General features: G+C 32.1%; 3 protein-coding genes across 3 annotated transcripts; 1 reads left to right on the top strand and 2 right to left on the bottom strand.

Moving 5' to 3' along the window:
- The first annotated feature begins 3,596 nt into the window (after nucleotides 1–3,596).
- Nucleotides 3,597–10,009, top strand: LOC111910543 (protein TOPLESS-like). Its single transcript, XM_023906378.3, has 23 exons — nucleotides 3,597–3,790; nucleotides 4,391–4,518; nucleotides 4,601–4,780; nucleotides 4,876–4,989; nucleotides 5,083–5,241; nucleotides 5,328–5,505; nucleotides 5,591–5,738; nucleotides 5,825–6,133; nucleotides 6,236–6,345; nucleotides 6,468–6,537; nucleotides 6,614–6,687; nucleotides 6,759–6,950; nucleotides 7,026–7,153; nucleotides 7,253–7,487; nucleotides 7,582–7,743; nucleotides 7,824–7,922; nucleotides 8,016–8,162; nucleotides 8,243–8,353; nucleotides 8,433–8,612; nucleotides 8,705–8,929; nucleotides 9,018–9,206; nucleotides 9,276–9,445; nucleotides 9,533–10,009. The coding sequence occupies exons 2-23, from the start codon at nucleotides 4,439–4,441 to the stop codon at nucleotides 9,741–9,743; spliced, it is 3,471 nt and encodes a 1,156-aa protein (XP_023762146.2). The 5' UTR covers nucleotides 3,597–3,790; nucleotides 4,391–4,438; the 3' UTR covers nucleotides 9,744–10,009.
- A 92-nt stretch (nucleotides 10,010–10,101) lies between these two features.
- On the bottom strand, nucleotides 10,102–14,139 carry LOC111910544 (uncharacterized). Its single transcript, XM_023906380.3, has 16 exons — nucleotides 13,983–14,139; nucleotides 13,119–13,410; nucleotides 12,910–13,038; nucleotides 12,622–12,829; nucleotides 12,404–12,550; nucleotides 12,241–12,315; nucleotides 12,072–12,143; nucleotides 11,900–11,971; nucleotides 11,762–11,833; nucleotides 11,601–11,672; nucleotides 11,443–11,514; nucleotides 11,290–11,361; nucleotides 11,057–11,200; nucleotides 10,906–10,977; nucleotides 10,667–10,813; nucleotides 10,102–10,588 (listed from the first exon to the last, which is right to left on the bottom strand). The coding sequence occupies exons 2-16, from the start codon at nucleotides 13,314–13,316 to the stop codon at nucleotides 10,404–10,406; spliced, it is 1,737 nt and encodes a 578-aa protein (XP_023762148.1). The 5' UTR covers nucleotides 13,317–13,410; nucleotides 13,983–14,139; the 3' UTR covers nucleotides 10,102–10,403.
- A 4,231-nt stretch (nucleotides 14,140–18,370) lies between these two features.
- Nucleotides 18,371–19,434, bottom strand: LOC111910541 (triphosphate tunnel metalloenzyme 3). The gene has a single exon (XM_023906377.3). It carries the CDS (start codon nucleotides 19,344–19,346, stop codon nucleotides 18,645–18,647), a length of 702 nt encoding a protein of 233 aa, XP_023762145.2. The 5' UTR covers nucleotides 19,347–19,434; the 3' UTR covers nucleotides 18,371–18,644.
- Nucleotides 19,435–22,503: the final 3,069 nt, after the last annotated feature.

Here is a 22,503-nt window from a genome sequence, read left to right as displayed (position 1 = left end):
CATCATCTTTCGTCACATGTTATATTTATATATGAATAAAACGTGTATTAGTTGTCGTCATATGTTATATTCAAATATGAATAAAACATTTAACAGATTTTTGTTATAGTTAATTTCTTATTCATATATGAATAAATAGTATCTTAATAAAAGACAAAGTGTTTTGAAAATTTGAACTACTTATTCTTATATGAATAACAAATGAACTATAACAAAATTATGATAAATGTGTTCTTCGTATATGAATACAACTTGTGAGGACAACTAATACACGTTTTATTCATATGTAAAATATAACATGTGACGAGAGTTGATGTAAACTGTAAAAAATTTATTATATATTATATTCATATATAAATGATACTTAAACTGTAAAAAAAATTAATCATATTTTTTATTCATAAGTGAATAATGAATGTATAGTAATAAAATCTGATATATTTTTATTCATTTATGAATAACGATAGCTGAAACTATAAAAAATAAAATATTTATTTTATCTTAAAACTATATCAATGTTAATGTCTATTTATAGAGAATAAAAATTATGAATTTTGAATTTAAAATTATTTGTTGATAAAAATAGCTCCTTAAAAATTAGGAAAAAAACTATGTTAATATATATATATATATATATATATATATATATATATATATATATATATATATATTAACATAAAATATTTATTTTATGTTAATCATTACCTTAATATATATATATATATATATATATATATATATATATATATATATATATATATATATATATATATATATATATATATATATATATATATATTAAGGTAATGATTAACATAAAATATGTTTTGTTGGAAAACACATGTGTATTTTTTTTTCATTTCCGCAGTTACGATGGAGACTTTTGCAGAACTTATATATATATATATATATATATATATATATATATATATATATATATATATATATATATATATATATATATATATATATATATATATATATATATAAAATTTAAAAACATTATAGACTTGCTATAATTCATAAAACTTAAAGTTTGTTTCTACCATAATGTTACGGTCTCATATCATTTAGAACCATAGTAAAAATTAACTTATCTTATAACAAAATTTGCTCATACCATTTACCTAAGAGAAATAAAATATTATGGTATATTTTGTTCATACTCATTTTCTTATTTATATAAAATAATGATATACAAAATCTATTAACTTGTTTTATTAATCATGATTTTGACATTTATATTGATAGTAAGATATAGTAAATTATATAGAAATAAAATATCTAAGAAGTCTCTTTACCATGTTAAGCAAGTTTAAATATTTAATCAAACACCTATTTTTGACAACTAAAATAAAAACAAATTAAATTATTTAAATAAACATATAGTAGTTATTCTACCCATTTAGGATGGGTTTATACATATATTTTTTAATTTTTTTATAAACTTGGTGTGAATAACTTTAACTGAGAAAAAAAATTAATAGGTTTAATTATGGAGAAAATATATATATATATATATATATATATATATATATATATATATATATATATATATATATATATATATATATATATATATATATATATATATATATATATATATATATATATATATATATAAATCAACCAATCACAATACACCTTTATACTTTCTCTTTCATCTCTCTTCTCGCTACATCCATGACATCTCTTTCTTACCATCTCCTTGGCATAAGATAAGAAGTGGTGTAGCACCTTTAACACTTTCCTTAACACCTTCCTTGACACCTTCACTCCTTTTAGCCTAATTGCCATTTTTTTTTTTTTTTTGACAATTTAGCTCTACAAATTTAAAGCTTTTACAAATGTTGATAAACTTTTTCATATTATAAATCACTTCACTTTCATTTATGAAACAATGAAAGTACAAATAATGGGTAGACCCCGCGTGCCATTATTGATGTATGTCAAAACCGGACATAAATACATTTCCACTTGCATCAATTTAATAATAATCATTCAACAAAAATGAAATGTGAGCATATAATAATAAAAATACCCAAATAGTTTTATTTTAAATTATAAAATTTATGCTAATATATATATATATATATATATATATATATATATATATATATATATATATATATATATATATATATATATATATATATATATATATATTGTAGAGTTACATTATATATATTATTGACCTATTTACAATACAAAATGATGGCGAAATGTATACGTTATTAACTATCCTAAAATACTGATGTTATAAAACTAAGAATATATTTGGAAGCACAATACCAACGAGAAAACTTTGGATATATCATGCTACAATATTTACATATTTATAATGCTAAATAACCACGAATTATAACAATTTATTGAATAAAGTACTAAAAATGGATATCTAAATATTCATGTTATTCACGTAATGCACGCATATGCCACATTTCTTCTATTCATTGTATTAGTAATTTTGCAAAAAAAGAAAATTATTTAACATGTTTATGTTTTTATACGATCTATAATATTGATATATTACTTAAAATATTATAATCCAAACTATTATTGGCTCCACACAATGAATGAAATGTTAAGAAAAACATTATTGTAAGCAAATTTCTATGTGCTGTAAGTTTTATATATTTATTTTTTACAGTTTCTCTAATATATTTTTGTAACATGTTATAATGAACCTTCTAATTATTTATTAGTCTGTTTATTAAACCAGTTTTGTAATTTTAAATAAATAGGAAGACACCAACATTGGTGGTAACAAAAACAAATAATTGAAAAGGTGGAGGGGCAACAATTTTATACCAGGTATGCTTCAAATCATATCAGTTGCATTATTGAAAATAAGATTATCGTTTCACGTCTTATTCTTTTCTAAAAGTTATTTTAGATACTTTATCATTAAAAAAAAATCAAACTTTAATACATGTCAAATTAAATTATTCATTTTTTTTTACGGAAAAGAGGGAGAACATGACATTAGACATTGATAGAATAATCGCAAAAGCAGGGTGACCTAATTCTAAAGTAGCTCAGTTTCTCGTCCACGAGATATTCTCAATTTGATATCTCGTGTATAAAACCTTCTTATCGCGTAAAACAATTAATGATGGCAATTTCGTAAATAACAGCAAAGACCCGACCCGTTTGCATATACATCTCCCGTCTTGATGACATCTTGTCGTCTTTTAAAACGGGATCAAGGATACAAAAAGAAATTTTAAATTTCAAACTAAAATAGGATGTTATCTGGTGTGTAAGAGCTACACGTTTCATTAAATCTCAGCCGTCCGATCATCTCATGTAACAAAAAGAGTGGGACACACATTAAGTGAACGGATAAGATTTTGGCGATCATGTACTTCTAGGTCAAGCCAAGCTGAAGTACAGCTGTCAGCGCGTGGTTCTGAGCCGATGAACCAAGACAGTTGTTTAGCCGGCTAAGTGGGACCCATATCTGGTTAACTTATCACTTTTCAATTTTCTCTTATCAATAAGTGATGTGATAGATGGAGTGATAAGTAGTTTGACTTATCATCCTTCTTCTATAAAAATCGCCATTTCTGCAACGAATATCGTATTTTTATTTTCTCCCCACGATAGGATAGAGAGAGAAAGTGAGGAGGAGAAAAAACATATGTATGTATATAGAGGGCTAAGAGCTGACCCATATATATATAGAGAGAGAGAGAAAAAGTAGAGAGAGAAAGCTCTGTAATTTTTCTTCGACCTCGACTTCTTCGTGTTCTTCATCTCTCTACTATCATCGATCGATCTTGCTAAGGTGTTTTCCTGAGCTCTTTTCTGTGTGTTTTTTTTTTGGAGTATTTTGCTTCAAAAGTCGTTTTTTTTTCTCTCTATGGATATCTATAATAATATTTCTTGACTTGCTTTACTTTTGCCATTTGTGAACTACTTTTGCTTTCTTTCGCATCTTCAATTCCCAGTGGTTTAAAGCTGCTTTTTATTTCTCTGATCCGCGAAAGAAATCTTTAAATTTATTTTCTGTTCTAAAAATAATAAATATATTAAAGAAGATTCAAAACTTTTGTTAGGATTATTGTTCATATATGTCGGTGCATGCTCATCTTGTCTGAACCATAAATGAAAACTTTGTTTGTTCGGCTAGATTTGAAGGTCAAGTTCCTGGCGATCTACTTTTTTTTTTTTTTTTTTTTTTGGGTCTGGGTTTTCTAATAGTTTGATTTTACTTTTTTGTTTCAAGTTCCCAAGTTTTTATTTAATCTTATATTAGATAAATTGATTTTGGGTATTTCCTTTTTACTGTTTACCTGAAGTTAATGGTAGCTCACCCTTTCTACTTTTAATTTTAAAAAAAAAAAAAATTACAGTATTATTTACAGATGTATTTGGGGTTTTACAGATCTGAAGGGTTGTAATCGTTGTTGGGACGTAGGGACCAGGAATTACAATGTCGTCTCTAAGTAGGGAGCTTGTGTTCTTGATCTTACAGTTTCTTGATGAAGAAAAATTTAAAGAGACTGTTCACAAGTAAGTTTGTTCATGAATTGGGGTTTTAGGTTTTTTCTGTTGTTCAAATGATTTTAGAATTAATGTAATGATTTTGTGGCAGGCTTGAGCAAGAATCTGGATTTTTCTTTAACATGAAGTATTTTGAAGATGAAGTTCATAATGGGAATTGGGATGAAGTTGAGAAGTATCTGTCTGGATTTACTAAAGTGGATGACAATCGTTACTCAATGAAGATCTTTTTTGAAATTAGGAAACAAAAGTATCTTGAAGCATTGGATAAGTAAGCAAAAAGCCCTTGAGTTTATCCAACAAGTAAATTTGGAAAATTTTCATATTTAATTAATGAAAAGTGTACTTCAATTTGTATGTTCATAGGCATGATCGGTCCAAAGCAGTGGAAATCCTAGTAAAGGATCTTAAAGTGTTTGCATCATTTAATGAAGAGCTTTTCAAGGAGATTACTCAGTTATTGACTTTGGAGAATTTTAGGTATTTATCTCTTATGTAGATACTCATTAGAGGGAATGGAAATGGAGAATGTGATTTTCATAAGATGTGTTTTATTCATGTATTGATTTTTAGGGAAAACGAACAACTTTCTAAATACGGTGACACGAAATCAGCTAGGGCTATAATGTTGGTTGAGCTCAAGAAACTTATCGAAGCAAATCCTTTGTTTCGTGACAAATTGCAGTTTCCTAACCTTAAGAATTCCAGACTACGGACTCTCATAAACCAAAGGTGAAATTTTTTGGCATTGTAATAATTATAATAATAATGTGATGAATCAATTTCTAGTGTTGAAAAACATTATACATGTCTTGCAGCTTGAATTGGCAACACCAACTTTGTAAAAACCCAAGGCCAAATCCGGATATCAAAACTTTGTTTGTTGACCATTCATGTGGTCAACCAAACGGGGCCCGCGCTCCATCACCCGCAAACAATCCACTACTCGGGTCATTGCCAAAAGCCGGAGGCTTTCCTCCTTTGGGCGCACACGGGGTTTGTATATTTATTTTCATTTCATTATAAAATGATTCAAAACTTTTTGTGATTAATTAGTGTGTGTATATATAAATATTTTTAGCCCTTTCAACCTACACAAGCTCCAGTTCCAGCTCCTCTTGCGGGTTGGATGTCAAACCCAAACCCAAACCCAAACCCAAACCCGCCTGCAATATCTCACCCTGCTGTTTCCGGAAGTGGAATTGGTCTTTGTGGTCCATCTATGCCAGGTTATTTTGCTAATTTAAATCTAAAAACACCATGTAATTAATTAGTATTAGAGTAGACTAGAGTTGTAATTTTATTAAATTTACAGCTGCTTTAAAGCATCCAAGAACACCACCTACAAACCCTTCATTGGATTTCCCATCTGGGGATTCTGACCATGTGAGCAAAAGGACAAGGCCAATGGGGATAACAGATGAAGTCAACCTTCCGGTCAACGTGCTGCCCGTGTCATTCCAAGGGCATGGTAGCAGTCATACTCAACAGCCTTTTAATGCATCTGTATCTGTATCTTCATCTGCATCTGATGATTTGCCCAAGACTGTTGCAAGAACTCTCAACCAGGGTTCCTCTCCTATGAGCATGGATTTCCATCCTATACAACAAACATTGCTTTTAGGTAGATAGTCAACTGTGTTTAAACGATTTTGACTTTGACTTTGACTTTCTTTCCTTTAGTAGATCAACTGACTTTGTGGTTTTATAAATCTCGGTGCATCAGTTGGAACAAATGTAGGTGATATTGGATTGTGGGAAGTTGGTTCGCGAGAAAAATTGGTTCTTAAAAACTTCAAAGTTTGGGATCTTAGTTCGTGTTCGATGCCTATGCAGGTATTGTATGTATTTTTATGCATATTCAGGGGATGTTTCTTTTTGCCTTATCAACTATTTTACTTTATGGAGACAAAAAAAAAAAAAAAAATCTTATCATTTTACGGTTTTACCATTTTTAGGCTGCTCTTGTAAAAGATCCTGGCGTGTCTGTAAACCGTGTAATTTGGAGTCCAGATGGTTCGTTGTTTGGTAAGTTATTTTTATATCACAACATATAAAAATGTGGATGGAGAATTAATCTTTTTTAATAATTTTATGCAAACAGGAGTTGCTTATTCACGACACATTGTACAAATATATTCATACCATGGAGGCGATGATGTGAGACAACATCTAGAGGTACGTTTGCTTCCCTTTTTCCAACTATGATCATCCAAAAACCATAAAGTAACATATAATTTCCTTTATAGATTGATGCTCATGTTGGTGGAGTAAATGATCTTGCATTCTCACATCCAAATAAGCAACTCTGTGTGATAACTTGTGGGGATGATAAAACCATCAAAGTCTTCGATGCTGCAACTGGTGCAAAACAATACACTTTTGAAGGTCATGATGCTCCTGTTTATTCTGTATGCCCTCACTACAAAGAAAACATTCAGGTAACTTTACTTCTTTTGTTTTAATAAATACTAAGTTAGAGAAGTTTTATAATTTTAGGTCTTTTTTGGGTTTAGTTTATATTCTCAACGGCTCTTGATGGGAAAATAAAAGCATGGTTATATGATAACATGGGATCACGAGTTGATTATGAAGCTCCTGGTCGATGGTGCACAACAATGGCTTATAGTGCAGATGGAACAAGGTTAGCTACTTAAATTAAACACTACACTTCAATTACCCTTGTATTCTAAATGTAACAATCAGTTTTCACAATACTCATCAATTTTTACAAATATTTCAGACTTTTTTCATGTGGAACAAGCAAAGAAGGGGAATCGCATATTGTGGAATGGAATGAAAGTGAAGGAGCTGTGAAAAGAACGTATCATGGATTCCGTAAACGATCTTTAGGCGTTGTGCAGTTCGACACCACTAAAAACCGATTTTTGGCCGCCGGCGATGACTTCTCGATCAAATATTGGGATATGGATAACGTTCAGCTTTTAACAAGCGTGGAGGCTGACGGTGGTCTTCCGGTAGTAAATCCAATTCATTTCCATATTATCAAAAAGTCATTTTTTTGAGATTTATCGAAGAATCTAATTCGTTCATTCAAACCCTAAATTGAAGGCGAGCCCACGTATCCGATTTAACAAAGATGGCACCCTGTTAGCTGTTTCCGCAAACGAAAATGGAATCAAAATTTTGGCGAATTCAGATGGTCTTCGATTACTTCGAACTTTTGAGAATCTTTCTTATGATGCTGCTTCCAGAGCCCAGGAACCTGCAAAGGTAATTGAAAAGTAACCAGAATGTAATCGGAAACTTCTTTTTTATGCATCTTTTGACGATATTACTATCATCATCTGCAGCCTACGTTAAACACAATATCGGCTGCTGCCGCCGCCGCCGCCGCCAGCAGTGCCGGAATAGCAGAGAGAGTTGGCTCTGTTGGTTCTCTCTCGGGAATGGTCAGTTTAAGAGAATGTTTATTGGTTTTTATGATCGGGATTATAAAAATTCGATACTGTTATGAATTATTGTAAATCTCGTTTATGCTTTAGAATGGAGATACCAGAAGCATGCCAGATGTGAAACCAAGAATCACTGAAGAACAGAACGACAAATCAAAGATTTGGAAACTCACTGAAATAAGCGAACCTTCCCAGTGTCGATCGATGAAACTCCCAGAAAACATGAGAGTAACAAAGGTAAATTATTACATACAGTATGATCTTTTTTTTCTTGTTTGGAATCTCGTTTTCATGATTGTTTATTGATTATTATACAGATATCAAGATTGATATATACAAATTCTGGTAACGCTATATTGGCGTTAGCATCAAATGCTATACATTTGCTGTGGAAATGGCAACGAAGTGAGCGTAACTCAAGTGGCAAGGTAAGTAATTTAGTTGATATTTCAAAATTTGAATTTAAATCAAAATTTTGTTCGTTAAATTGAAAAAATCTATGCACAGGCAACCGCAAGTGTTTCACCTCAATTATGGCAACCTTCAAGTGGGATTTTGATGACTAATGACGTGGCAGAAACCAACCCTGAAGAATCTGTCGCCTGTTTTGCATTATCCAAAAACGATTCTTATGTGATGTCAGCATCTGGTGGAAAGATTTCTTTATTCAACATGATGACTTTCAAGGTAAGTTTTTTATTGCGAAAAAAAAAAGAAAAACAGTTTTAGTTTATTACTTTATTAAATATTATAAATGATTAAATCTAAAACACTTGCAGACGATGACAACTTTCATGCCACCACCACCAGCTGCCACGTTTCTTGCTTTCCATCCACAAGATAATAATATAATCGCTATTGGAATGGATGATTCAACGATTCAGATATATAACGTTCGTGTGGACGAGGTAAAAAGCAAGCTGAAAGGGCATTCAAAAAGAATTACAGGTCTTGCATTTTCACACGTGCTCAATGTTTTAGTCTCATCCGGGGCTGATGCTCAGGTTAGTAGTAGTAGTAGTATATGTAATGTACATTCAACACCACCAATTTTTAACTGTATATATTATTTACAAATTTACCTTATTTCAGCTTTGTGTATGGAGTTCTGATGGATGGGAGAAGCAAAAGACAAGATACCTTCAGCTTCCACCTGGAAGAACACCAACAGCACAGTCAGACACACGTGTACAGTTTCATCATGATCAGATCCATTTCCTTGTTGTACACGAGACCCAACTCGCAATATACGAAACAACAAAACTCGAATGTGTAAAACAGGTAATAATAACAATTAACAATTAACAAACTTTCTTCTTTTTAACAATTAACCCTTGGTTTTATTATCAGTGGCTTGCACGCGAATCATCTGCCCCAATATCACACGCGATGTTTTCATGCGACAGTCAGTTGGTGTATGCAAGTTTTTTGGATGCAACAGTTTGTGTTTTTACAGCTTCTCACCTTCGATTACGTTGTCGAATCAATCCATCTGCATATCTTTCTCCCAATGTCCCGAGGTAAAAAAGAAGAAAGATCCGTTGACTTTAGTCAAAATTTCTTCGTTCTTTTTTTTTTTTTTTGAATTTTGGGTGTTTTTGTTTTAGCAATGCAAATGTGCATCCGTTGGTGATTGCTGCACACCCACAAGAACCGAATCAATTTGCATTGGGGCTATCAGATGGGGTGGTTCATGTATTTGAGCCGCTCGAGTCGGAAAGCAAATGGGGGGTTCAACCGCCGGCTGAAAACGGTTCGACCAGTAATGCAGCGGCTACACCGGTTGGGGGTTCGGGTGCGGATCAAGCTCAAAGATGACCTCACCTCAACTTGTTTTGGTCAAACTGGAAGCAATTTTTTGTTGGTTGGTTGGAAAATGTAAAATTTTTAGTCACATGTAGATCTCTAACTTATCTGGTTTGTGTAAAGTCGTAGGTTTAAATTGTCGGATGGTCAAAGTACAAGAATGTTGAATCATCCAATGTCAAATCAAAGTTGTAAAACTTGTCACGATTGGGTTTTCATTTTGATTTTCCTTGTTTGTGTCTTGGTATTTATTATCCAGCTGGCATGTTTTCAGATTATTTTTCTTGGTATTATTAAAACAAAGCAAACCATTATTGAAACTATATCCATTATAAAATATTGTAAACAAACAAACCAGATGTAGTACATATAACAAGCGAACAAATTAGTTTTATAATAACGACAAACATCCCCATAATATTTACAAGAACATTACCCACATTGATTTCTAGACAATATAAAAAGAGATGTAGCAAAGGATGCCTTTATTTACATCACAATTTCCACATCCATGAAAGAAAAAGCTTCACGTTCACTAGACAATAGACAATAGACATAGTATCACCCACAACACAAGAAGCAGACATATTTACAATTCAACAAATCAGGGATGGAGTCCATATTCATTCATCACCAATCTTTATGTACAGAAACCCCATGGCATCTTTCCACCTACTCAGGCCTAAAAGTCACGAGATCAGGAAGGTGGGATTCATGGAGCCTCTTTATATCATTTGCAGTCACCTTAGTTGACTCCAAGCTCAATGATTTCAACTTCTTCAGACTTGTTAAATGCTTCAATCCTGCACTTGTTATCCTTGAACTCGAAACATTTAAAGACACCAAGTTTGTCAATTCTGCATTTCAAAAGTTCAAAGTTCAAAGTTCATATTTAATCAAGAAAACAAAACTGATTATATCATATGACAAAATACCAGATATCATTTCTAGAGATTTATCAGACAGGTGGCTGTTTTGAGACAGATTCAAAAGCATCAAAGATTTAAGATCCTTGATGTTCTTCACACCAGCATCAGTTAATCCTCCACCACAAATCTCCAATGATCGCAACTTCTTGAAATCTGTTACAAAAATTTCTATCAATAAGTTGTCTCGATTATATCTATAAAAACAAAAAAACAAAATCATTTTTAAATTCAAAAGTATAGCATACTGCGCAGATGATTTGTTCCAGTGTCTGTTATTTTCGCACAGAAAAGATCCAAATGAGTCAATCCGGTCAAACCTACATCACAAAGTAGGAATTAAGAGTTAAAAACATTTCTTGGATTTCAAAAAAAAAGTCAATTAGGTCAATATATTACTTGTAAGAATTGCAAGTCCAGCATCTGTGATTTGGCGAACATCAAGATTAAGTGATCTAATACTTGACAGTTTTGACAAGTGTCGCAAACCTCCATCTGTAATAAGTGTGAATGAAAGATTCAAACTTTCCAAATTCACCAAACCTACAAGAATCAAGATCATGTAAAAGTCAAATCCAAGTCAAGGGTCAAACAAAATTGGATCATGATTGGATATATGGATATATACTAACCAGAGAGATGACGAAGACCATTGTTTCCAACTTCTGTATCAGACAACTCCAAACATTTCAAACAAACAAGGCCTAAAACACACACACACATATCAAATTATCAACATATGGATACATTAATATATATATAAAGATGGTTGTTAAAAGAATTACCTGCTAAGTGAACCAATCCTTTATCCCCAATTCTACATGAATCCAGATTCAAGCTCTCCAAATTTATCAAACCTGCATTTGTAAAAGTTTATGTGTATGAAGTTTTGGAAAATACTAATATGTTATGTTGAGTACACATGAAAGTTAAGAGATTTCACCTTTGAGGTGTGCCAAAACAGCATCTGACATATCATTGAATCCCAAGTTGAGCACTTTTAGAGACTTCAATTCTGCATAAGTAGACCTCAATAGTTATAAATTAATGGTTTTTAAGATAAATTAATGAAAAAAATAAATCAATAAAGATACAGATCCTTACTTGAAAACTTGTCACACCCATCATCAGTGATATTAGATCTGCTTACATTCAGAAAAAGTAGAGCAACAAGATCTACATAAAACAAATAAAAAAGTCAAACAACATAATGAGATTACAAAAAAGAAAATATAATTGAACCTGAAAGTGAATCCAGGCATGCTGCAGTAATAGGGCAGCGTTCCATATTCAGCAATGCAAGCTTGTGTAAACCTGAAAAATGTAAATTTACTTAGATTTTAATTTACATAATAAAAAATATATATATCTTTCACTGAATATGTAAAAATGATTAGAAATAATTGAAGTGAACCTTTCAAGAATGTGACACCATTATCTGTGACCTTGCTGCTGGAGATTTGTAATTCTTTCAAATTTCTTAGGTCTGAAACATAATTATCAGCATAAAAAATACATCATATTTAAATTCTTTCAAGTTTATAATAAAGTATACTTGTCTAAATACGTATTAGAAAAACTACCTGAGAGAGGCTTCATATCAGCATCAGTAATGCAATTACAACAGTTCATATTAAGTGCCTCCAGCTTTTTTAAACCTGCCATATATTCATTATACTTGATTATCTAATTCTAATTATTGAATATTAATTATAAGGTACAACAACAAGAAGAAGAAAAAAAGACCTCTTAAATGAACAAGACCACCATGGATTCCAGAACATCTTTCTAGATCCAACTTTGACAAATTGACCAATCCTGAAAGCACACTCATTCCTTTTGCAGTGATGCTTGTGTTCCTCTTCAAACTCAAACTTGTCAAGTTTGAAAGACCTGAAAAAAAATAAAATTATATTAAGATTGTTTTCCTTCAAATTCAATAAAGAATCATTAGAAGAGATTACCTGTAATGCATCCAAGCCCAACATCAGAGATATGTTCACAGAAATTAAGGTTTAAAGCCTCAACATTCTTGCATTCTTTAATATGTAACAAACCAGAATCTGTAACATCGGAACTAGAAAGATCTGCAGAAAGTAAAGATGATCCCTGTGAAGAGATCACATCCATCCACGTGTCATCAACTCCTGGATATTCACCCAAGTTTATATCCTGCGAAACAAAGTATATAAATTAAATCATATGCTTGTCTACATTGAAATCATATTAGATGTATATATATATATATATACCTGCAAAGCACAATCTAGAAATGCTTCAAGAGAAGCCTCGTTAAGGCGTTGAGAGTAAACCAATTCATTAAAAATCTGTTGGCTGATATCTCTTGGAAGCATAGAGAAGGTTCCATACTCATCAATTTCCTGTTTCACACCACAAAATCAGTAAAAATTCACTAGTTTTTTATTTATTAATAGTAAAAGTGATGAAATGATAAACGTACTTGAGAAATTTTATAAATGCATAATTCCATGAGAGACGGGGGTATGGTGTTTCCTTGTTTATTATCTACAGATGCTCGAGAAAAAGAGGTTCCCAGCCATTTTGAGCTTCCACTTTTGGAATATCTTCGAGAAACTCCTCCAAGAACAATGTCGTCGTTGGTTTGTTGGTCTCTTTTTCTAGAACAAGCTCCCCCCATGGATATGTTTTGTTTTCAACGTTATATAAGCTAAGGAAAGAATCGAGGTGCTAAAACTGATGTTGATTATTCAATATTTTGAGGTCGTGTTAACCTGTAAGTTCAAACAGAAAATCATAATCATAATCATAATCACTTTTTACCTTTTTACCAACATCCAAAAACCCCCTCAAGTTTAGAGCTTATAAATACATTTGATCTAGTTTGACGTCTTCAAATAGGTGTCAAAATTGCAACTTCTTTTTTAAAGAAAGCATGGCAGGAAGAAAATATAACATTTAAGACCCAAAATTTTCTATTCAGACATGAGTCCGATCATTTTACATAGAGTTTTTATGTTGAAACAGGGTATTGTAATTTACGACATGAATTATTTATCTATATTTTATAAGTTACCCTAATAAGAGCATACTCAAGAAATGAAGAAAACCCCTGAAAACAGATAGATATATATGATCAAAAATATAAACACCCCTGTTATAAACTCGCCTAGCTTCAAGAAAAGGGAAAAATGAAAAAGAAGCATGGTTTTTCGAAATCGATAAAATTTGCTTCGTTTATTAACAACCCAAAACAATGATTAAGCAAAGAATCAAGAAGCTTGTGTAACGATCAACGTGGTAGTAAAAACAAGCACTAAATTAAACAAAATAACGATAATCGAACCTAAAAAAGGACATATATCCGATGATTCGTTATCAAGTAAGCTCATAGAAACCCATCACGATCAGGATTAAACGATAATTTGGGTGGGTGGGTGTGGGTGAGAGAGAGTGGGGTGAGGAAGAAGAATGGAGAAGAAGGTAAAAGCGTATAGAAGTGAGGGAGAGAGAGGGTGGGGTGGTGACGAGCCAATGATCGAACCTGCGGATGATGGCAACGTGGAGGCTCGGAGTTTGATGATTCTCTGATCAAAGGAGTTGGGATAAGACTAAAGTTGAGAAAGGTCCCACGTAAATTATATAATACCATATTATGTTATAATTTATAAGATATAAAACTCATTTAACCAAAAAATATCTTAAGTGATAAAGACCTTCTTCTTTCATTAACTTTTTTTATTCGCTAAATTTTGTTTGCGTGAAAGTTTTGTCTGTGTAAATATAGTTGTATTAGAAAATATTGTGGATGGTATTGGTATATCTTTTGTTTGAATGAATCATCCGAATAATCAAGTTACTGTTTGATCATTTTGTCTGAAATTATATTTTTAATACAATTGATTGTCATTTGAGTTTGACTACGTGCCTCTGTTCGATAATTATTTTGAATGCAAATTTTGGATAACAAATAATAAAATGTATGAAATATTCAGAGAAGGTTGAAATAAAGAAATTATATAGAATCTTAAATTATAGATATAAATAATATAAATTATAAATTATTCAATTGAAAAGAGTAAATTGCAAATTTGTTAAAAACTATATATGTTTTATGCAACTTTTGATTTTGTTGTAAATTGTAATATCCCCGTTTCATTTTGTTGCGTGTAGAATCTTTGAATCACTAAATCTAAGAGCATATGGTATGGACAATTTGAAGTGGTGTTATGACAAGAAGCAACAAGAATAGGGGGTGGTGTTCATGATGCTATAACACCATGTTAAGAAGAGAGAGATAGAGAGAGAGAGAATTTGGGCAACCAATAAAAAATCACGTTGCATCTAGTCATGGCCACAAGAAGAAGTAATACAACTAGATACAACAAGAAGGGGGGAGGGGTGTTGATGCTTCTTAACGGCATTGAGGATGTTCCACCTCAGCAACAACGAGATGCAACATGACCCATACCTTATACTCTAAGTATCTAACAAGTCGATTTTTAGTTATTTTTGTTCCGATGACCATTTTGACTTTAAATTGAACCCGAGAAAATAATATAAAACACGAAGTAAATTTGTAATTTACTCATAATTTACTTATTGAACTTTGTAAATTATAACATAAATTATTTTAAATGTTATGAGTATTGTCTCGCGTCACACGGAAAATTATGTGCAAAAAATCTTGATAGATATATTTCACTGAATATAAGTGAGTTTTCATAATGTCAAATATTTGATAGTTTATTTGTTTGAAGGCTTTTTTATATTATTTTTAGAAGAGTAAATTACATTTTTGCTACCACGGTATAAGTGTTTTATACAATTTGTTCAAAAAAAAAAATCATCTTGCAATTTTGGTTCTTATTTGAGATTTTTAACGTCTTTGACCTATGTTCCAAAAGAGATAGTATTTTTCGGATCAAAATTGAAAAAAAAAACATTTATATGCAAGGACCAATGATAATCATTTTATTTGGAACACGAACAAAAAAAAGTTGTAAGGATCTCAAATGAGGCAGAAATTGTAAGAAAATTCTTTTAGGACCAAAATTACAAAAAAAAAATATTAATAATAAAAGAATAAAAAAAAAAGTCAACTATATTAGGTAAAAAATATAATTCCCTTTAAAAAAAATACATGAGTTGTTTTAAGTATGCAATTTTACATTTTAAACATAGGCAAATCTCCACAAAAATCTTAATATTTTACTATAATTTACGAAAAAGTCACAAACTAAAATTTGTTTACGAAAAAACATGAATTACTGGTAAAAATAACGATTTGATCGATTTTTTCCAACATGTAGTTTAGAGTTACATGGAGAAATGAAACTGGTAAAATGTATGTTACATGGAGAAAATTGTCAAATCATCAATTAATTTTAGTTTGAGACTTATTCATAAAGTATGATAAAATAATTAGACTTTAATGGAACCAAGTAAGTAATGAAACCAGTAAACCGGGAAAAAACGGGTCAAATTATCATTTTTACCGATAATTAATGCTTTTTTGTAAACAAATTTTAGTTTAAGATTTTTTCGTAAATTATAATAAAATATTATGATTGTTCCAGAGATTTCCCTTAAACATATTCACTAATTTTGTCAAAACCAACTAATATTTAGGTTGTGTTTGGCATATTAACTGAAAAGCTAACTATTAAATAAAAAACTATCTAATAACTGAAAAGTTAGCTGATAAAAAATGACGTTTGATAAGACTAGCCGAAAGATATAAAATGACATTTAAAAGAATGCATTTCTATAATTAATTAAGTGGTACATTTGGAAAATTTAGAAAAACTCATAAAAAGCTAGTCTAAGACTATGTTCGACATAGTAGCTAAAAAGTCAGCTGATATATGAAAAGCTAATTGATAGCTTAAAAAATAGCCGATAAAAAATGACGTTTGGTAAAACTAGTTGATAAGTTTAGCTGAAATATATAAATGGCATAAAATTACATTAAAAAAATGTTTTTTCTGTAATTACTTAAGGGGTATATTTGAAAAAAAAAATCCTGAAAAGCTAGTCTAAGTAGCTTTATAAAAAACTAGCTTATAAACTATTTTTTTACTTGACAAACATGACAACTTAAAATTTTTTGAAAACTAAGTTAACTTATTAGCTAGCCGTGACGTGTCAAATACAACCTAAGTAGTTAAAAAAAAAAAAAAAAAAAACTATCTTATAAACTATTTTTTGGCTTTTCAAACATGACAACTTAACTTTTTTTTTAAATAAACTAGTTTATAAACCAGCTATAACATACCAAATACAACCTTAAATTAAATGAGAGTGTTCAATTTGTAAATGCCAACTAAGATTTAAGTTCACTTGTATCGTGGTAAAAGCTTGATCACAAACATGTGATATTTCGAGATCAATACCCATTTGGATACACACAAATTGTATTTTAAAGTTTTAAGTTTTCAATTACTAAAAATTTATGGTTAATAAGCTTTCCTACTCCTTTTCTTTCAAACTCTTATCTAATGTGGGGTGTATGAAGAACAAATATTTCAAAAACCATCCATCACATATCTCCTCACTTGAACGAACAAAAAATGTGTTCTCTATGAATTTAAGAACGCCTTCTAGTTATATTGAAGACTAATTTCTTAGGTTTTTTTTTTCAAAATGGTAAATAAATTTAGTTTAAAATCTTAAAACAAGTAATTGATATCAGAACCAATTCCATGATTGGTTCTAAAATCGAAAGAATCATCATTATTAGTTTTGGGATCAAAAGTTCGAAACCGTGTCCCAAATCCACATATCACGGTTTTCTAAAAAAAAACCCTGAATCAAGGCCCCCATCTCCATCATTTGATTTTGTTCCACCGCACCTCTAGTCTCGTGTGTCCAATTCAAGTTCCAATTACTACTAACCCCTCTGTGGTTTACAAGATAATCTTTGTCTAACTCCAAAGAAAATAACTCATAAAACTGAATCATCAACCGATACTCCCCAATCCATAGATCTTTCCAAAACGGAGTAGTCTTCCCTTTCCCCACTCTTTTCTAGAACGTACTTTCAAGAAATAACACTCATACCAGGAAGCTAACTAATTGTACCAACCATTTCCCTCCACACTCCTTTAGTGTTGTTCGAAGTATCAAACCAACCTCGGCTCCATGAATAACTTTTATAGCTTTGACACCACAACGCTTGATTATCATTCAATGCAACAAGTAAGTGCTGATTTAGCGTGGCTAAGCCGATTACTTAGTGAACTTCAAGTTCCCATTTAGTTGTTGTCTATATAGCTACAAATCTAGTCTTTCACGAGGGTCCGAAGCACATGAGCTACACTATCATCATTTTGTTTGAGCCAAGTTACTAATAGGGATGTAAACGAGCCAAGCCGAGCTTGACACTTATAGAAGCTCGAGCTCGTTACACCTTTTCTTTTGGCTTCACATTCTTGTTCGGTTAGTCGGTTACACCTTTTCTGTTGGCAGTTAGTAAATAAGGGCATATTAGTAATTTAACTAAGTTCTGTTAAAAAAAGTTAGTGCAAGTTTTTCCACCTAGTACGTTTCATATATATTAGCTTTGTTTAATCAATCAATGAGAAACAGTTCAAATTTCTCTCATCTCTCAGAGCTTAAGCCACAACACAACAATGGACATAGTCATCCGGGTTGGTTGTCCACCCCCCCCCAAAAAAAAAAAAAAAAAAAATATTTGCTTCTACTTTTACATAATTAAAATTTAGAAAAGAGTTGTGCAATCAAATATGCCTCTTGAACGGTTTCAAGCCAGACAAATCGAATTCAGCATTACAAATTTTTGTTTTTCACGACAATTTGGAGTACCACTTCTACGTTCTAAACCATCAAACTCAATAGCCTCAAAATTACATGAATTGAATCAATGGCTAACCAACTAGACTGTTTTCTCAAGCATACATCATATTTCAAGATTCACCAGATACAATAATTTAGATTTACATGCCCAACAACTCAAGAAAAACAATTTCAAAGAATTTGGTAAGGCTTACTTGAATTCAGGCAGCTTCCCTGATCTAAATATGGCGAATTTTGAGACCTGGGAATAAGAAAAACAAATCCCATTTTGATTAAGCAACTCTTCCAGCATTAATTTAGCTTCATCAGGATCATCACTCTCGCATTCAATCTCATAATTAACCCCAAAATCAAACTGAGTTTCATCCAATTCCAATTTCAAACCATTCCACTTATGAACAGCTCTCACATTTCTAAACCCTCCAAGAGACACGAGTTCCATTAGATCAACCCCGAATTCTTCATTTACTCTCTTCAAGATTCTGGATTTCTCGATGGTGGAGAACCGCCATGGCTCCGCGGCGCAAGCGCGGGCGAGGGAGGGGTCTAGGAACTCTTCTTCCTCCTCTATGCGACTGATTCCGGCGGCAATGACGGGTTTGGCTTTGAGGGAGAGGATGGCGTGGGAGTCGAGGTCGTAGAAGCGGAGGCGGAGGGCGGCGAGGTGAGTGGTGGCGAGGGAGAGTGATGGGGTGTCGAAGAAAAGGTTTTGTTGGAGGTGGGTTTTGGTGTGGTAAGGAGAGAGTAAATCGGAAAGTTTCTGATGGGCGGTGGAGTCCGGCAGCCGGAGCTTTACTTCCACTTCCATAATCTTGGAGGCGGAGGGGTTGCTGTTGGTGATTTGTGACAGCGAAGAGAGTCTTGCAAGATTATTCTTGATCCAACGCGACATCGCCACACATCCCAATCCAAACGTATTTCCGATAAGTTAAAAAATATTTATTAGTAAATCAAAATGTCATTTTTGGTTTAGTTATGACTGTATGTCTAGATTCTAACTAGCAAAATACATGTCGTTTTTCAAGTTTATATATAACAAAGATACTTAGAGGGTGTTTGGCTTAGCTTTTATGAGGCAAAAGTCCTTTTTATAAAAGAACAAAAATTGTTTTTTAAAATATGTTTATATTAGCTTTTGAAGGGAAAAAATCAAAAATTAAAATGTTTGGTTTAACTTTTACATGTAAAATGACTAAAAATGACTAAAAATGACATGGTTTAACTTTTAGATGGGGTTATAAATGTAATTTAATGTTTTAGCTGGTGAAAAGTCAGGAAAAGTCACGATTTCATGACTTTTCAAAAAGCTGGAACTTACACTATAGCAAAAGTTGATTAAAAAATCATTTTCATTTTAACCAAACATCTTTTTGGACTTTTTGTAAAAGATAAAGTCAAAAGTCACTTTAAAAGCCAATACAAACACCCCTTTAATCTACATTCAAGTGTATACGACTTCCTAAAACTTATCTAGTATACTTTATATCAAGTTTATATATTGTCACGCAGGTTGTTTTAGATTTTGATTTATCCATTTAAAATACATGCTTCATCAACTTGTATAATAGTTGTGTAACGATGTTATATATTATGTGGAAGAAACGAACTTTTAAGTGGAATACAATCAATTCCCTTTGTCATAGTCTTTTTCGTCTTTGATTTTGTTTGGAGTTTACTCCTAATTATTCGCGTAGGTTGTAATTATCATCTTAGCCGTAGTCCAATGTCGTCCTAAGCCATTAAGGAACTGGAGATTGGTTTCATGGTTGCTGTGGATGGTACCAGCATTTGATAACTTTGTGGCTATCAGGTTGAATCTCTTGAAGGAGTCTTCCAAACTTTCACCCGCATGAGCTTTGAAGTTTTTGAAGTCGTTGAGTGCGGTAGTGAGCTTCTTATCTTGTGCTTGTTCTGAGCCTTCGTACAGGTTTTTGAGTACATCCCAGATCTTTTTTGTTGACTTGCAGTTTATAATTATATCAAAGTTGTCAGGAGCAACACCACAAGAAATTTCATAAAAAGCAACAGCATCATTTTCCATTTTATCGAGATCATCCTTGGTGGGACGGCTCATGGTTGGTTGACCTCCTCCTATCCTGGTTGCCGCACCGTCAATTTAGACTGGTGTGAGGACTGGAACGTGTGGTCCTTCTTCCACGGATCGCCATACATCCCTACCCAGTCTTCTTAAGTACTTATCCATTCTTTGTGACCAGTGATGATATTCATTTGCTACCAGTATTGGAGCTCTGTTAGAACCACCAACTTTATTGGAGACATTCAGAGATAACGATTGTGCCATTTTTTTTTGTTTTTTTTGTTTTTTTTTTTTTTTTGAGAAATGAGTTTTAGTGGTATAGAAGGCTTAATGAGAAAATCAGAGTTCCGATATTCAAAAAGCAACCACTTTGGCTCTGATACCAATTGTTGAGAGAAAAACTTGGAGACACACTTGAACAAACGTTATAACAAGTATATTGCGGAATAGTTAATCTCAAAGGATCTAAAAGCTCAACAATAATATAGTTAGATAGTTAGATAGTTAGTTGCGGAAAGTAAAGAAATATAAATGACAACAATTGTTATATCAAGAATACACTTAAACTGATTCATAACAAGGAATGCATTCACTCCGAGTTAGTAAGGAAGATCAAGTTTAGTGATTAAGTCTAGAAGACTTGCTCCGAAGAGAGGTTATGTTTTAGTAGCAATTTAGAGTGTGAAGAGTAGTAAGATAGAGAAATGAAGAAGATAACTTGGAGAAATATATTCAGAATAATTCACAAGTCATCGAGTGATAAGAGAAATGGTTGAGGAAGAAATCTTGTGTATTAAGAAGTTAAGAGTTGTATTGAATACATTAGAAAGAGTCTCTATTTATAGAGTCTCAGAAATAAACAACTACTCTATAAGCAGTCGTGCAAGGCATGCTGGATAATAGAGTACATTACATAAAGATAAGTAAAGGAAATAACAAAGACTGCGGATGCTGAAGACGTGTTGACTCTGGATGATGAGATGATTGCTGATGGTGAACAGTTGCGGTTGATAGATGATTGTGGTACCTTAGTTCAAGAGGGTCACTTTTATGTTTCAACACCCCCTCCTATTCTCACCGATTACTACCAGTTGAAGCCTCACCCCTTAGCCGAAGATGTGTCTCAACCCCAATTTCGTCGGCTTCCCCTATGATTTGGTGCTGTTAAGGTTTTGCATTTGTACCCAATTTCCTACTTTGTTTGTTTGGATCATCTTTTCTGGTTTCAAAATATCAAAATTATTGTTTGAATGTTTTAGGGTATATATTAGCTTAGGATCCCCGATTCTTGACACGGACAACATTTCCACTCTGAGGTCTTAATGTTATCTTGGAAGTTGGAGACTGTATGTTAGTCGGATTACAGGTGATTATTCATTATTCTCTTCTAACTGCCCCTCCCTTATTTCTCCTGTTGTAAGAAATTTTTTCAACCTGCTTTCAGTTTTACACAGGTTAGAGAAAAAGATAGAATCTTTTTCTTTTCTTTATATTTTGCTTAAATGTTATGTTACAATATGTGTGGTACAATCGATTAACAAACCATATTACCTATTGTAAAGTGAACCGGTCAAAAATATTTGGTATTGTTTGGTGTGAATTGAAAAGATAAATAAATTCCATTTTCTTCACTTTCTTTACTTAGCCAAAGGGTATTACTTTGTCATTACATCATCGAATCGAATTACAAAACTTTATATTCATATAGTGTTGATCTCTTTACAATGGAAAAAGGAGTTTTTAACCTTTTAACCATCTATTGTCTATAAAGAGGATGTGTTGTTTAAAAGTTAATATGTAATCTACATTGTTTCGAGTGGCTACCTAGTTAACACTAGCTATAATTCTGGTCTTCCATCCCTATGCAGGTACCTTATAATTATATGTGCAAGTTCTGCACTTTAAGCTACAAGTAGATTGTTATCATGACATGTCAATCTTAGTCGATGCAAAAGAATGATGCTTTTGAGGTAGGGTGCTAATTCTGTCCAGATCACGAAACCATATCATA

This window comes from Lactuca sativa, chromosome 5 (assembly GCF_002870075.4).
Source record: "Lactuca sativa cultivar Salinas chromosome 5, Lsat_Salinas_v11, whole genome shotgun sequence".
NCBI classification, from domain to species: domain Eukaryota; kingdom Viridiplantae; phylum Streptophyta; class Magnoliopsida; order Asterales; family Asteraceae; genus Lactuca; species Lactuca sativa.
This window is presented reverse-complemented; position numbering and strand designations above follow the sequence as displayed.

Excerpts from the sequence above, each read along its gene's own strand:
- LOC111910543 (XM_023906378.3), top strand. The coding sequence starts at position 4,439 with ATGTCGTCTCTAAGTAGGGAGCTTGTGTTCTTGATCTTACAGTTTCTT. Across the intron at positions 5,242-5,327 it reads CGGACTCTCATAAACCAAAG|CTTGAATTGGCAACACCAAC; the intron begins GTGAAATTTTTT and ends CATGTCTTGCAG. Across the intron at positions 7,488-7,581 it reads AGGCTGACGGTGGTCTTCCG|GCGAGCCCACGTATCCGATT; the intron begins GTAGTAAATCCA and ends CCTAAATTGAAG.
- LOC111910541 (XM_023906377.3), bottom strand. The coding sequence starts at position 19,346 with ATGTCGCGTTGGATCAAGAATAATCTTGCAAGACTCTCTTCGCTGTCA.
- LOC111910544 (XM_023906380.3), bottom strand. The coding sequence starts at position 13,316 with ATGGGGGGAGCTTGTTCTAGAAAAAGAGACCAACAAACCAACGACGAC. Across the intron at positions 12,830-12,909 it reads TTCTAGATTGTGCTTTGCAG|GATATAAACTTGGGTGAATA; the intron begins GTATATATATAT and ends TTTGTTTCGCAG. Across the intron at positions 11,972-12,071 it reads TGGTGTCACATTCTTGAAAG|GTTTACACAAGCTTGCATTG; the intron begins GTTCACTTCAAT and ends TACATTTTTCAG.